Source organism: Zootoca vivipara, chromosome 4 (genome assembly GCF_963506605.1).
Source record: "Zootoca vivipara chromosome 4, rZooViv1.1, whole genome shotgun sequence".
NCBI lineage: Eukaryota > Metazoa > Chordata > Lepidosauria > Squamata > Lacertidae > Zootoca > Zootoca vivipara.
Genome location: NC_083279.1, coordinates 80846574 through 80861974, shown reverse-complemented (window position 1 = coordinate 80861974; position 15401 = coordinate 80846574). Strand labels below are relative to the sequence as shown.

General features: G+C 42.7%; 1 protein-coding gene across 6 annotated transcripts in view; it reads left to right on the top strand.

Annotated features, from left to right (window-relative positions):
- Positions 1-15401, top strand: part of PARP4 (poly(ADP-ribose) polymerase family member 4) — a 55843-nt gene that overhangs the window by 39353 nt on the left and 1089 nt on the right. For 2 of the 6 annotated variants that reach the window (XM_035115123.2, XM_035115122.2), the window contains exons 28-39: positions 318-398; positions 1338-1433; positions 3880-4011; positions 4196-4243; positions 4779-4913; positions 5289-5414; positions 7079-7291; positions 8166-8246; positions 9430-10185; positions 11199-11303; positions 12318-12420; positions 13593-13722. In XM_035115123.2, the coding sequence (XP_034971014.1) occupies positions 318-398; positions 1338-1433; positions 3880-4011; positions 4196-4243; positions 4779-4913; positions 5289-5414; positions 7079-7291; positions 8166-8246; positions 9430-10185; positions 11199-11303; positions 12318-12420; positions 13593-13722 (2006 nt within the window). The remainder of the gene's footprint in view (positions 1-317; positions 399-1337; positions 1434-3879; positions 4012-4195; positions 4244-4778; positions 4914-5288; positions 5415-7078; positions 7292-8165; positions 8247-9429; positions 10186-11198; positions 11304-12317; positions 12421-13592; positions 13723-15401) is intronic. The other 4 variants (XM_035115124.2, XM_035115126.2, XM_035115125.2 and 1 more) reach the window with 4 other exon arrangements.

Here is a 15401-nt window from a genome sequence, read left to right as displayed (position 1 = left end):
GTGGGCAATTTTTGTTAGTAACATGGCACAGGAGGAAAATGTTTTCTTTCCTTAAAAAAATAAAACCCCTTCCCAATGTATCATGGTATTGATCCTGACTGAGTGTAGTAATCCTATAAATGTCTACTCACAACTTCCTTTTAGGTCAGCGGGTCTAAGTATCTGGTAAGTGAATCTGGGGTTGCAGCCTAAATGTTGCTTAAATTGTAATAATTATTTAAAAAACTTGGTTTTTGTATATACATATTTTTTTACTGCTACTAATTCTTTGTTGTCTCTCCCCCTCTGCCGCCTCCTCCACTGCCCAATATGTATAGATGCTGCACAAACTTGCAGCAAGAGCCTTCATTCGAGATTATGAACAAGGGATTCTTGATGAAGATGAAACAGAACATGAGGTATGTTGCCAAAAAAAAAAAGTAAAATGAAAAACATGGAACAATTTAATGGCCAGCCATTTTAGTTATAGCTGCTGCTCATTTAGATATGACTTTTGATTAATTGTAGGAGGTTAGGGCCACAGTCGTATACATTGTACGTATCCAATTGAATTCAGTGTGGCTTATTTCTGAAGAGGCATGTATAAAATTGCACTGTAATTGATTAAACCTACACAAATCTGCACATTACAAAAATATCAGTTTTAAAGAATATAAGATTTGCTTTGAAAAGATTATTGTGCAAGTTGATAAAAATTGCTGTGTACTTTCTGTGACCTACATAGCATGCGTTAAATAATGGATAGCAAGACAAATAGCGTAGTATTTGACGGAAACGGAACTGCAGTGGAACAGAAACAGCACTGATTGTGGTGGATACAGGCTGGAATGGAAATTGCTGCTTTTTTTTACATCCGTAACCATGTGATCAAAGCAGTACTATGGATTCAGATGAGCGTATCTGAAGTTCCAACAATATGTGGGGTCCCAGTGCCATGTGGTTTTAGGATTGCTCTGCCCAGGACCTGAAATCTCTGCTCCTGTTTCGGCCCCTGGGCAAGAATAAATGCATTAGTATGCGGCTTTGTTTTTAGCTACACTTTGGGGAGGGAAGGAATCCCTTTCTGACAGGGAGGGGACTAGGGGTCATTGTATGTGGAGCAAGACAGATGCCTTCAAATTTAAAACCTCACAGCTTTTGTAGCCAGCTTTTCTTTTCAGCAGCCACGATATAGCCAAACTGACCTTATTACTTTGGGAGTGGTTTGCCAACGCTTATTTGATTCACCATTCGGAGAATCATCTCTTCACTGTTTTCAGCCCTATACTTCACCTGCTTTAATTAGAGCTCTGTGCGTTGTTTTGAAATAACAATCTGCCTGTGTCTTGCCTATTTAGATGAAGAAGCAGCTGCTGAAGTCCCAAATCATTGAGCTCAGTCTGAAGAACTCTATTGTGACCCAGTTTACAAGTTTTGTGGCAATAGAGGAAAGGGTACGTGTGTTCACTGAGGTATTTTATATGCATGAGCTGTTCCTTAATCCTTGGGCCCACCATTCATACTTTCATCAGTTTTCTTATTGACCTGATATTAATGACTGCATTTATTATTACTGAGCATCAGAAGTATAGGAGGTGCTGGGAAGAAGAAGCACCTAAAGATGGGTTGTATCCTGGTACCACTTGGGTCATGTAATCCATGAATCATTTTATACTCCTGCTCAGGAGACTCCACCCAGGTCCCCTTCATGCCTTCCCCAGAATCAGTGCTTTTCTTTCATCTCATCTCTTGAAAACCTTTGTGTCTAGTCTAAATACTATTTTTCTCCCTGGAATCTAAAGATTCTATTTCACTTGTTTTTCACCTTCACTTCTTTCTTTCTTTTCAAAAAAACTTTATCTTTGTTCTGTTCTTCCTTATGCTTCTCTGCTAACCACTTGTACCCTCTCTCCCTTGGCATTGTTTTCCTCAGAACAGCTGTAAAATGCATTGCATTTTCAACTGGTCTCCATTTTGCAGAACAAGCAGGGGAGTGTACTTGGTTACCCAGCTTTCTTCTTAACTGAGATGACTATCGCCATTGAACAATTGTTCGAAGTATCATAACTGTTAATCTCATTTCTTGGACACATTGCAAAATTGGGGCAGGCAAGGTGATGTAACACAGGTGTGGGAAACCTTTGGCCCTCCAGATATTGTTAAACTACAACTCCCATCATCCCTTCCCATTGGCCATGCTTGCTGTGGCTGATGGGGACCATAGTTCAGCAACATATGGTGCGTCAAAGGTTCCCCACCACTGATGTGGTGGGCAGCCCTGAAGGCAGCCCTGTTTGTTGTTGTTGTTTAGTCACTTAGTCGTGTCCGACTCTTCATGACCCCATAGACCAGAGCACACCAGGCAATCCTGTCCTCCACTGCCTCCCGCAGTTTGGTCAGACTCATGTTGGTAGCTTCGAGAACACTGTCCAGCCATCTCGTCCTCTGTCGTCCCCTTGTCCTAGTGCCCTCAGTCTTTCCCAACATCAGGGTCTTTTCCAGGGAGTCTTCTCTTCTCATGAGGTGGCCAAAGTATTGGAGCCTCAGCTTCACGATCTGTCCTTCCAGTGAGCACTCAGGGCTGATTTCCTTCAGAATGGAGAGGTTTGATCTTCTTGCAGTCCATGGGACTCTCAAGAGTCTCCTCCAGCACCATAATTCAAAAGCATCAATTCTTCGGCGATCAGCCTTCTTTATGGTCCAGCTCTCACTTCCATACATCACTACTGGGGAAACCACAGCTCTAACTATACGGACCTTTGTCGGCAAGGTGATGTCTCTGCTTTTTAAGATACATCCCTAAGCCCTGTTTAGGGAAGTTTCTAATATTTGATGCTTTAGTATTCTGTTGGGCGCCGCCCAGAGTGGCTGGGGAAACCCAGCCAGATGGGCAGGGTATAAATAAATGATGATGATGATGATGTAACATAATAAACAGGCTGCTCCATGCCATTGCACAGAGGGACTGCTCACATCATTTGTGCCTGAGTGTGAAGCACCAAATTTGCATGTTGCGTCATCTGTGGGGTGAGGAGGCATTCTTTACCTGAAAGGAGCTCCACTCTGGGTTACGCATGGACCAATGCAAACTGGGGGGAAACACTGCATAAGGGGGCTTCCTACAGCCAAGCAGAGCAGCACATAGTGGAGAACATGCTGAATCTGCTTAAAGCAGGGGTGTCTCACCTGTGGCCCTCTAGATCAGGCATCCCCAAACTCAGCCCTCCAGATGTTTTGGGACTACAATTCCTATCATCCCTGACCACTGGTCCTGTTAGCTAGGGATGATGGGAGTTGTAGTCCCAAAACATCTGGAGGGCCGAGTTGGGGGTGCCTGCTCTAGATGTTGTTTGGGGTCCCCGAGTTTGGGGATGCCTGCTCTAGATGTTGTTAGACTCCAACTTCCATCAGGCTCATCCAGCATAGCCAATGGTATGGTAGTTCAACAACAACAACATATTGGTTTCCCCAGCCACTCTGGACAGCTCCCAACAGAATATTTAAAATAGACATTAAAAACTTCCCTAAACAGGGCTGCCTTCAGATGTCTTCTAAAAGTCTGACAGTTGTTTATTTCCTTGACATCTGACGGGCCCTCTGCCTAGTTCCCTGTAACCTCACTTCTTGCAGTGAGGGAACTGCCAGAAGGCCCTCGGAGCTGGACCTCAATGTCCGGGCTGAACGATGAGGGTGGAGACGTTCCTTCAGGTATACAGGTTCCCCACCTCTGTCTTAAAGCTATGTTTTTCTTAGGATTTCCCCATCCCAGTTCAGATTAATTCCAGTGTTCATTTTTGTATCTTGAAGCATGCACATTATTTTACGTAATTTATAACCCTGCTTTTTAATACTTATTTTTGTGGTGCTTTTTATTCATCCCCTGCCCTGCCCCACATTCAGGATACAAAGGAAGACCAGACTGCTGATACTCTGGATGTTTTGGAACTTGTAGCCATGGTGGATGTAGACTTCTTACCCTACATGGAATATCAGTCAAAAGGACAGGTGGCTCCTTGCAAGTCCCTAAGTTTTGTATGTATCCAACACTTTCTTGGTCCTCTTCTCCCTTCATGCACTCCACTTCATGCATCTCATGAAGTGGTCTGTGGTCCATGGACATGGTAAAATGCTTTTTTCATTATTACTAATTTTCCTTCCTTCCCTATTTTATCTCATTTCCCCACCACCTCTCTCTCTGTGTGTGTGTTTGTTCCAGTCATCAAGCGCCTTCATCGTTGAGGAGGAGGAGGAAAGAGAACGTGAAGTATGTTGACAAAAAGAAAAAAAATACTTGAAACCGTATGTTGGTCAGCCATTTCAATTGTTGTTGCCTTTGCTTAATTGTATGAGGTTAAGGTTGGACTCTTACATGTCCTGACTTGTGAATTGCATTGAGCTCAGTATTAAAGTCCGTATTAATAAGTGTAATTATACTTAGATACAACCTTGACATTTCATTAGACAAAAACTAGAGCCATACTTCGATGGGTCAGTTCCCTCTTACTAACTTAGCGTTTAATTTGCCTGTTCTGCCTTTGTTCACCTTCGTTTGCAAATGTCTTGAACACTGAGACATGGGAATGAAATTTAATGAAATTAAAACAGTGGCGGCCAATGTGGTGCCCTCCAGATGTTTTGTACTCTCAACTCCCATCCGCCCCAGTTAGCATGGCCAGTGGTCAGGGATGATGAAAGTTGTGATCCAAAATATATAGGTTGCACTACATTGGCTGGGTTGAAGACACTGTTCTGCATTTCAAATTCTAAGAGCTCTTCATCCCCCACAACTGTTTTCAAAGGTGGGGAAGGGGACACACTGTGGGAGGAATTGTGCCCCCATTCCCAAGAAGTTGCTGTTTGCTCAGGGAGGAAAACTTTTACAGTGGTACCTTGGTTGTCGAATAGCTTGGCTCCCGAACGCCGCAAACCCGGAAGTAAGTGTTCCAGATTGCAAACATTTTTCGGAAGCCGAACATCCGACGTGGCTTCCACTTGACTGCAGGAAACTCCTGCAGCCAATCGGAAGCCACTTGTTGATTTTTGAATGGTTTTGTGAATCTAATGGACTCCCGGAACAGATTATGCTCGAAAACTGTACAGACACTTGAGAGCATTTTTTTTGACAGGGATATGGCACTGGGGAGAATTTGTTTTTAGGGTTGTTGTTTTTTAAAAAAAAACCTCCTCCATGTATCACAGTCTTGATCCCAACTATACCCCTGACATGTTTTATTATTACTAGTACAATAATCATTACTAATTATGCTTCCTTTTATTCTATCCCCCCACCTCTCACCACCCATATATAGACGATGCTTGACTTTCATTTAGCAGAAGATTTAGGAGTTTATGAAGAAGTGACTATTGAGAAGGACGAAATAGAATTTGTGATGAAAAAGAAAAAGAAAAGCAAAAAAAGGGTGAGGGAACTTGAGGTATATTGCTGCAAAAAATACAACAAAAAACATGAAACAGTTTATTGGTCAGCCATTTTAATTAGAGCTGTTTTTTAAAATTCATTGCACATGTTTAAGGATAGAGTCATACACATTCTGACCTTTGAGTCCCATTGAACTCAGTATTAAAATCCCTTTTAATAAATGTAATAATAGATACAATCTTGGTGTTTATTAGACAAGATTAAGAACTAATCTAACATAACTCAAAGGCCTCAATGATTCACTTCTAGAAAGCATTTTTCCCAAGATGAAACTTTTCAGTTAAACCTGTGTCATGAAAACACTTGCAAGCTTTAGTTAATAATAAGTTGCACACACAACTATTTGGAACATAGGAGCTGCCTCTGTTTCCTAAGAAGCCTACCTGTTTCAGCGGAGACAAATAAATGTGAGGATGTAGTTATTTGGGGGGGGGCACACAGATTTTATTCTTGCTAGCCCAGAACTAAGGTTTTTACTAAGTCAGCATGAATTAAAATGGTAGCTCTACACAGAGCAGTATAGAGCAGAGTTTCCCAAACTTCGGTCTCCAGCTGTTTTTAGACTACAGTTCCCATAATCCCTGACCACTGAGTCTTGCTAGCTAGAGATGATGAGAGTTGTAGTCTAAAAACAGCAGGAGATCCAAGTTTGAGAAGCTCTGGTACAGAGCTTTATTATCCGACAATGCCTTCCTCCATCGTCGTGATCCATTCGTGTTTACTTAGAAGTAACTTTGCTGAATGGGATAAGTTAACACATTTGTAACTTCCTGTGGCACTAGCATTAAAGGAATAAAAGCACTCAGTGCCTAATCCCAGATATTATTTACAGTTTATGTTGACTACAGATCTAGTATAGTTTTTAAAGATTTTTCCCCCCTTTAAGTAAAAGTGATTTTTTATGTTTGGTGCCTGTAGTTTATATTTCCAGAATAAAACCTCTTAAGGAGGTTTCTTTCTGACAGATCATGGATTACTGTTGTTTTTGTTAAACCTACTAGTTGCTTGTCATCAAACAGGTCTCTGAGTAATTTACATTGAAGAACATATACAGTCATACCTCTGGTTGCGAACGTGATCCGTGCAGGAGGCACGTTCACAACCCGCAGCATTCGCAGCCTGAAGCGCCGCAACTGCGCACACATGTGACACGATTTGGCGCTTTTGTGCATGCGTGTAATGTCATTTTGTGGTTCTGCGCATGCGCGAGCGCCGAGACCCAGAAGTAACCCATTCCGGTACAGTGGTACCTCTACTTACGAATAACTCTACTTATGAATGTTTCTACTTACGAATGGAGCTCCATCCGCCATCTTGGATGCGGTTTAGATAGGATTTTTTCTACTTACGAATTTTTTCTCCCAATGCATTCCTATGGGATTCGACTTACAATTTTTTTCTACTTACAAATGTGCGTTTGGAACGCATTAAATTCGTAAGTAGAGGTACCACTGTACTTCCGGGTTCAGCGCGGTCCGCAACCCGAAAATGTGTAACCCGCAGTGTTCGTAACCCAAGGTATGACTGTACATGAATACATTATAACATAGAAGGGGGGGGGTTATATAAGCATTGTGAATAAGCTTGTGAATAATGATATATAAAAACAATGTGTGTTTTCCCACCTGTGAGTCTAAAAGAAAAAAAATTACTCCGCAGAAATCTACTGTTTCCATGGCTGACCACGTGCCTGAATGTATGTCATTTGCTCCTCTACGGCGGGTATCATTTCTTAAGGAACCCAAGAAGGCAGTTCCACTTACTGAGGCAGAAGATTTGAGTATGTCACTGCCGTTTCATATGGAGGAGGAATTTACAGGTGGCATGCCGGCAGGTGACATGAGCAGTTCTCTTCTCAGTTCTGACTTGAAGGTAATCCCCAAAGCTGCTTAGTCGGGGCATATGCTAAGTGCATACTGCTTCCCCTGGGTCAGTACTACTTCATGCAGGTGTCTTTTTTGGAGGAAGAGAGCACTGGGCACTTAGAATACTTTTGTAATACTTGGTTTGTTTACACATATAGTAGAGCCAAAGCAGAGGCAACCAGCATGCGCGTATGCCTGCCACACAGCTGATCCACTCCTTCTCATCCAGTCCCCAGAGAAAGATACCAAAAACTGCTTCCAATGTTAACATTATTTCATGTGCGTTTCTAAAATTCCTCTTAAGGAAGTTCTCTTCAGACAGAAATTCGGGGGATCTTTTTGACCACTTGTATGACTCAGTGGGAGGCACATCTAAACATTGAAGGGGATTCAAAAACAGATTTTCCAGGGTTTTGAATGATAATGTAGGGAAAAGGTAAAGGTAAAAGGTAAAGGACCCCTGGACAGTTAAGTCCAGTCAAAAGCGACTATGGGGTTGCGGCACTCATCTCGCTTTCAGGCCGAGGGAGCTGGCGTTTGTCCACAGACAGCTTTCCAGGTCATGTGGCCAGCATGACTAAACCGCTTCTGGTGCAACGGAACACCGTGACGGAAACCAGAGCGCACGGAAACGCTGTTTACCTTCCCGCCGCAGCGGTACCTATTTATCTACTTTTGTAGATGGCATGCTTTTGAAACTGCTAGGTAGGCAGGAGCTGGGACAGAGCAACAGGAGCTCACACTGTTGTGCGGATTCAAACCACCAACCTTCTGATCGGCAAGCCCAAGAGGCTCAGTGGTTTAGACCGCAGCGCCACCCGCATTCCTTATAACATGTGTGAACCATATATGAGTCTGAATGAATTGATTTTTCTTCATAGTTGAGTGATACTTCCACACCTGACATCATGCCTGAATTAGCAGATGAGATTTCTTCTCCAGTAAACTTAACAACAAAGAAGGTAATTCTGAAAGCCTCCTAGTCTGGTCATATGTGGAATGCACACTGCTTTCCTAAGCAGTGAGAAATTCCAGGGGCAGCCGTGCTATTTGGATACCTACAGCATTTTTGTAATACAGTGGTGCCTCGCTAGACGAAATTAATTTGTTCCACAGGTCTTTTCTTATAGTGAAAAATTCGTCTAGCGAATCCCATAGGAATGCATTGAATTCTTTTTGAATTTTTTTTGCCCATAGGAACGCATTAATTGAATTTCAATGCATTCCTATGGGAAACCGTGATTCGCTAGACGAATTTTTCGTAAAACGCATTCGTCTAGCGAGGCAACCTCTGCTCGAAAAATCCTTTCGTTAAGCGGAAATTTCGTTAAGCAGGGCATTCATTAAGCGAGGCACCACTGTATTTGGATTGTTTACAAATATAGAAGTGGAACACACAAGTGGAGGCAACTGGTATATGCTCTCCTGCCATGCAGCTGATCTACTCCTTCGCATCCAGTCCCCAGAGAGAGATACCACCAGTTGCCTTCAGATCACAGCTAACTCTGCTTCTTCCCCTTGCAAAACTTTTCTTTATGCGTGTGTGCGTGCGTGCACACACACACACACACACACACACACTGTTGGGTGTGCCCCCTTTTCCAAGCATTGATTGCTTTTCCCACCCTAAACGTTCAATAAGGATTAAGAAACTATCTACTCACAATTCATTCTTGTAAAGATGCTGAACCACTAGGAAATGCTAACATTCATTCTTCTGTTAAATCCCAAGTTATGATCAGGGAGTACTCCAAGGCAAGGGTTGCTCGAGCATGGCCCTCCAGATGTTGCTGTGCTACAAGTCCCATCATTTTTGACTGTTTACCATGCTGGGTGGTGGGAGTTGGAGTCTACTGACACCTCGTGGCCACTGGTTAGACACCCCTGCTGCCAGGCAATCCCATTATAGACAGCAATCTCGCCACAATCCAAAGGTCCTCTAAGGAAGTTCTCCCAAGGCACACCTTCTGGGGATTTTTTTTTTAATCAGTTGTACAACTTTGGTGGGAGGCATACCTTAACATTACAAGAGTTTGTGTGAGGGGTTTCAGAAGCAGATTTTTCAAGGCTGCGGAAGTTAATGCAGGAAAAGCAGAATGTGTGTGAACCAAATTTGAGTCTAAAATAACAACCTTTACGCCGTAGGTGCCTTCTGCTTTTGTTGCTCACAGCGAGCTTAGAGGTAGCTCCTTGGGCTTCGGTTTTGGAATCCAAAATAGTGCTCCGATAAGCACCCTTCCTCCACCGCCTCCTTGTCCTCTATCTGGGAACATCCACACGTTTGGATCACCTGCAACTGGTCTGTTTGGTCCTGCTTTTGGATCACCTACTTTTGGATCACCTGCAGCTGGTCACTTTGGTTCACAGGCAGTCCCCCAAGCTCCGATAAGCAGTGCTTCACCACTGCCGCCTGTGCCTGGAGGCATCCCCAACACGTTGGCTTTTGGGTCATCTGCAGCTGGCCTGTTTTGTTCTACTTCCAGTCCCAGTTTGGATTCACAGGCAATTCCCCAAGCTCCAATAAGTACCGCTGCTGCTGCTGCTCCACCACCTCCTCTGCCTGGAGGCATCCGCAGCATGTTTGCTTCGGGATCACCTGCCACTGGTCCGTTTGGTTCTACTTTTGGATCACCTGCCACTGGTCCGTTTGGTTCACCGGCAATCCCCCAAGCCTTTAGCTTGAGGAAATTTGATATGCTTCAACAGAAGGATCCGTTTCCACCTCCAACGCTTCCAGCTGAAAGAGCGTTTGCTCCTTTTACACTTTCTCCAGTACACCTAAAAGCGTTTGCACAAGGAATCGCACAGGAGTCAGTCAGCCCTCTTCGCAGAGTGCCAGAAGTGCAGCGCTCAAAGGAACCCCCTGAGGCTTCTCACAAGATGCACTATAGCTTGCAGGAGGTACGATGTCTTTAACTATTTTTAAAACTGTATTTTAATTGTATTCCACCCAGGGACATTCCGGCGAAGGCGGGGTGATTTTATATCTATATATGCTTATCTGTGCTTATTGCTTCTCTAGCCTATACTACTATTCTTGATGGAGCGCTTACCCTTAGAGAACAGGGCTTTTAGATGTGCTGGGTTAGGTTATGATTCTTCAACAATGTTGTCAAGCAACATCAATAGTATTATTTAAAAGGTCCACCAGATGTTGTATTTTCTGCGCCAACTAAAGAAATTTAAATTGCCCTAGGAAGTGTTGATCCAATTTTACAGAAGCATCATTGAAACTGTTCTGTATAATTCTATTACTGCTTGGTATGGTACAGAATCCAAGACAGACAAGAAAAGTCTCCAACGAGCTGTAAGAATTGCAGAAAGGGTAACTGGTGCTAGCTTGCCTACAATAGAGTCAATCTATGCTACCAGAGTTAAGAAGAGAGCAGAGAGAATTGCAGCAGATCCTTTACATCCCTGCCATCATCTGCTAGATTTACTCCCATCTGGACGTCGCTACAGGTCTTCATATACAAAATCGGCCAGGCACAGGAACAGTTTTTTCCCTTGTGCCATTAAATTGTTAAATTTGTAGATGCATAGCTGAAGGGGAGGTCAATTATGGGTGGGTTTCTTTGCTTATTTGTATTGTGAGTGGAACAGTGTGTGTATGTTTACATTGCAATGTAGCCGAAACAAATTCTAAGTATGTTGAAAAATGTACTTGTCCAATAAATTATTATTATTATTATTATTATTATTATTATTATTATTATTATTATTATAGGCTTATCTGTGCTTATTGCTTCTCTAGCCTATATGACTATTCTTGATGAAGCGCCTACCCTTAGAGAACAGGGCTTTTAGATGTGCTGGGTTAGGTTGTGATTCTTCACATCCCTTGAGGACTAGCTCGGGGAGGGGGGGGATATTTTTCACTCAACACTGTTGTCTGTCTCTCTCTCTCTTTAAAGGATACTCTCATGAAGAAGTGCAAAATAAAAAAGCATCAATCATTTCCTGCACAGAAGCCGCAAAGGGTTGTATCCTGGCCTCAACTCTTTAAACTCCAGAATCAGGTATGCACTCTCTTTTTATCTATAGCTGTTGCAAGAAAAGAGGGGGGGAACCCAGACAAATGGACCCTACCCATGGGCATAGCCAGGGGGAGCAGAGGGGGCAGTTGCGCCCCCCCCAGATAAAGTAAAACAATAAAAGTACTTAACTAGTGGTTCTGCCCCCCTAACAAAAGTCCTGCCCCCCACAAAAATCCTGGTTACGCCCATGACTCTACCATTACTTTGCAGAAACAGAGGGCCTATCCCTCTGATACTGTGGGGAAGGGACGTTTTGACAAATAGAGTTGGTTGTTGCAGCTTTATGGTTGTCTTTATATTTTATTGATTTACATTTGTGAGCTGCCCAGAGAGGACACCATTGATGGGGTGGTATAGAAATTCCTAAATGAAGCAGTATTTTGTTTATGTATTTGCATATCCTAGATGCCTCAATACACAGGTTCTTCGGGCGTCAAGCAGTTTAGACATTAAAACAAAAACGAAACATAGCATAGAATAACAGAAAGAATTTCAGAGTAAGATCTCACAGAAAACACAAAGTATAACCGGGGGGGTGGGAACGGGGGACGGACGGACTTTGGGTCTCTTCCCATGTTAATGACATAGGTGGGCAACCTACAACCTGAGGGCTACACACAATATTTGGCCCAATTTCATACAGATGGAAAGAAAGGCAAAAACAGGGAGAAAGCAAAAACAGAAAAGGGGCATCCCACCCCATTTTTTGTTCTGGCCCTGCCCACTTTTGGCATGCAGCCTTAAACAGATTACCCCCAGGGAAACGCAACCCTATCCAGAAGACAAATTTTCCACCTCCGTTACATGAGAAGCCTTACCTTTTTTGCCATTTGTGCCTCACCTATGTTAAGGAGGCTGCCTGGTTTCTTTTTAACAGAGCCATTCATGACATGTGTTTATTTTCCTTAAAAAAAGAAAGAAAGAATAGCTTTCACACAACAATTCTCCTCTTCCCCCATTTTATTTTTATGAATGTGTTTTCCTTTTATATTCCAGGATGGTTTTTGGCAGCTGATCCCTGAGCTTGGGACTCTTCTGGATTTCGATGTGGATTATTTTGTCAACGTTTCACTTGCAAAAAAGGGAATTAATTCACTTGGTAAATCCCATTTTACTTCCTTTATACAGTGTACTCGAACTTCTGAAATGCTTATTCCCACTGAAAGCATTGTGAAAAGTCGGTAATGACTAACTTAAATCCTATTGATTTCAGTGGAACCTAGGCATAGTGTTTATAAAGTGCATACACAGCTCTCCTGGCATACTCACAAATTGTCCTACAAAAGTTCACATGAACAAAAAAGAAAAATGTTATTGCTGTTGTTTGCTTTATGGCTGTATACAGACTTTTTCCCGGTTCTGCAGCAGGGCAAGATGAGCAAACTGTGGGCCTGCCACTCAGCAACAGTAAATGATCCAGTGGGCATCAAAATAATTTTATATATAGTTAGACATTTTGGTTTTCAGAAATACTATTTACAGCTATAATAAAAGCTCAATGGAATGGATTTGGGGAGTGAGGGTGTCATAGAATTCTACTCAATATGATTGAGAGCAGAACTCCCAATGTATAGTTAGCAGAGTAAAAACTTAAACACGTTGCGGGATTCCAAAAAAATAGACCAGAGGCAATTACATTTCATCCAGCAGAGCTTTACTGCTACTGAAGGCAAATGAGCATAATGGCCGCAAATCCAATATATTCAGGATTGGCACTACTGTCCATAAGAAAGCAGACTTAACTTAAACTTACAATGACTTATAATAAGACTAAACCTTCACACTAAGCATATTATGTACAGAACACCACACCAGAAGGAAGAGAGATAGAAAGAGAAACCCAGGCTCCTTCTGGCCTTATTATTATAGTCAGCCTGACCTTGACTGAGAGAGATAACACAACCAGTTTAAGAAGTCAGCTGTACTCAGCTGCTCTGAAGGAATAACCCAAATAACATGAATTTTCTGCTTGTTTCTTTCACACAGAGAAGCTTCCTGAACCCTCTTGAATTAATTAGAATAGAAAAGCTCTCTACACATCAGATCAATACTTTCTGTACTGAGAAATGCAAACTGACAGACAGAATCCATGCACTCTTAGAGGCAAAATCTTTTGATACTCAAGTTTTAGATATGGAGGGTTCCTCTGTCAGTACCACCAATCTGCTCGACAACAGCACCGACACTTTAGTTAGGAGTACTTTTAAGAATTAATTCTTTAATATGAAACGTAGCCAGTTAAATGGTACTGCTTGTTTCTTATTCATCCAGGCCCCAAAGGAAAAGAGAAGCTGTTGCGGTTGATTGCTACACTTCTGGTGCTACAGGTTATACGTTTCAAGCGACTGGAAGGCCTCGTCTTCAGATCTTTAACAACACTGAATGACTCTCCCTCATCATGGTACGTTTTGTAAGCAGACTTAACATTTCAGGCAACTCTTATCTAAAAGCTGAAGTGTTTAAATCAGTTGTAGGCATTACGGTAATCCGTAGTACTAGGACTTCCTTGAGTCAAAGCAAACTGAGGCTGTAAACAGGGGGGGGGCGGCTTTGGGACTTGTAGGTGGAAGTCAGGGAGATCAGCAATGTATCCTGCGCCATTGACAGGTAGAGCCACTCTGACTGGCTTTAAGTAAAGCAGGAAAGGTGGCGACTGGCTGAGGGCAGGCAGGTCGGTGCTCCATTTGCCATTTGCCCTCCTCTGGTTGTAAAACACATATTGAGGGGGATGTTTCAGGATATGAGACTCCAAGTGGGTGACGTCTGAGTGCAGCTTAAACAGTAACTTGTATTTCAAATAATAATAACTTGTTTAATGTGAAACTTTAGGCTTTGGAAAAGAGGACTGACCATGTCCAACATTAGGAGAAGGCTACGTTCATCAGGAGTCTGAGGTTCTAACCATCCAGTCTGTAACTAAATCCATTTCAAATGCTAACTTTAGAGATAAATCTTCTACCTGGGTTGATGCCGTTGTAAAAACTTCAAAATGGGACCTGCGGAGCTTCCCACATAGCTGGCCCAATTAGCAGAGAAACGTAGCTTTCCAGCCTGAAGGATACCCAGGCTGAGCTCAGAGAGAGAAGAGGCAAATGAATCACAGATTTCCAGTTTCAGACAGAAAAGCAGTTTTACTGCCAGTCATAAAAAGCATGATGGTTACAAACACTATTTACAAAGAAAAGAGTTCATTGCTTCTGCCTCTCCAGGCAGAGGTCTCTTTACATCCAGCCAGATCAGACTCCTTTAAAGAGTTCTCACCATCACTCCCCATAAGCTGCACATGCCCAGATTACGTCCTCCTTTGACCTTGTAGCTGTCCAAGCTAGCAGCTTCTGGAAACTAGCTTCTCACAGATAACAGCAACACAGAATGTTCTTGCTTTCTGAGAATGAATGACACCAACACCCAACAGATACCTGTCCCCTGTATCGTTGGGGGACTGTGGAAAGTTTTTCCCCTTAGGTTTTCCCAAATTACAGTTGGTTGTAATTAGTTTGTGGTATAGATATGTTAAGGGTACTCACAATCCATTGGAAACATTCACATAAATCTCACTGGAATAAAAAAGGCTTAGGAATGTCATCCATCTAGTCCATCTAGTCCAATGGTCCATCTAGCTCAGTATTTTCTAAGCTGACTGATAAGGAGCTTTTCAGAGTTTGTCAGAAATCTTTTCCAGCTGTATTTGGAGATGTGAGGCATCGAACCTGGGATCTTTTGCATGCAAGGCATGTGCTTTGCTACCACTGAGCCCATGACCCTTCACGTGTACAAATCTGTACAATGCTGATTTCAGATACCCTCTTTGTTTTAATGAAAGAACAGTTGGTGAAGTTGGTGGGAGTCTTTTAGGCCAGAATCCAGAGCTAGAGCATCCAACCTCTAATTGAAAACCTCTACCAAGGAAAACCTGCAAACTAGGCAATTGGTTCCATTTTCAGACTTGTCTGTTAATAGGTTTTTCCTAATGTGCAGCCAAAATCTACGCAATTATAGTCACAGGGCCCATTAGATACAGTCCTGTCCTCTATGTGTAGCAGAACAAGTCTTTTCCCTCTTGATGCTATGGTCAAGTTG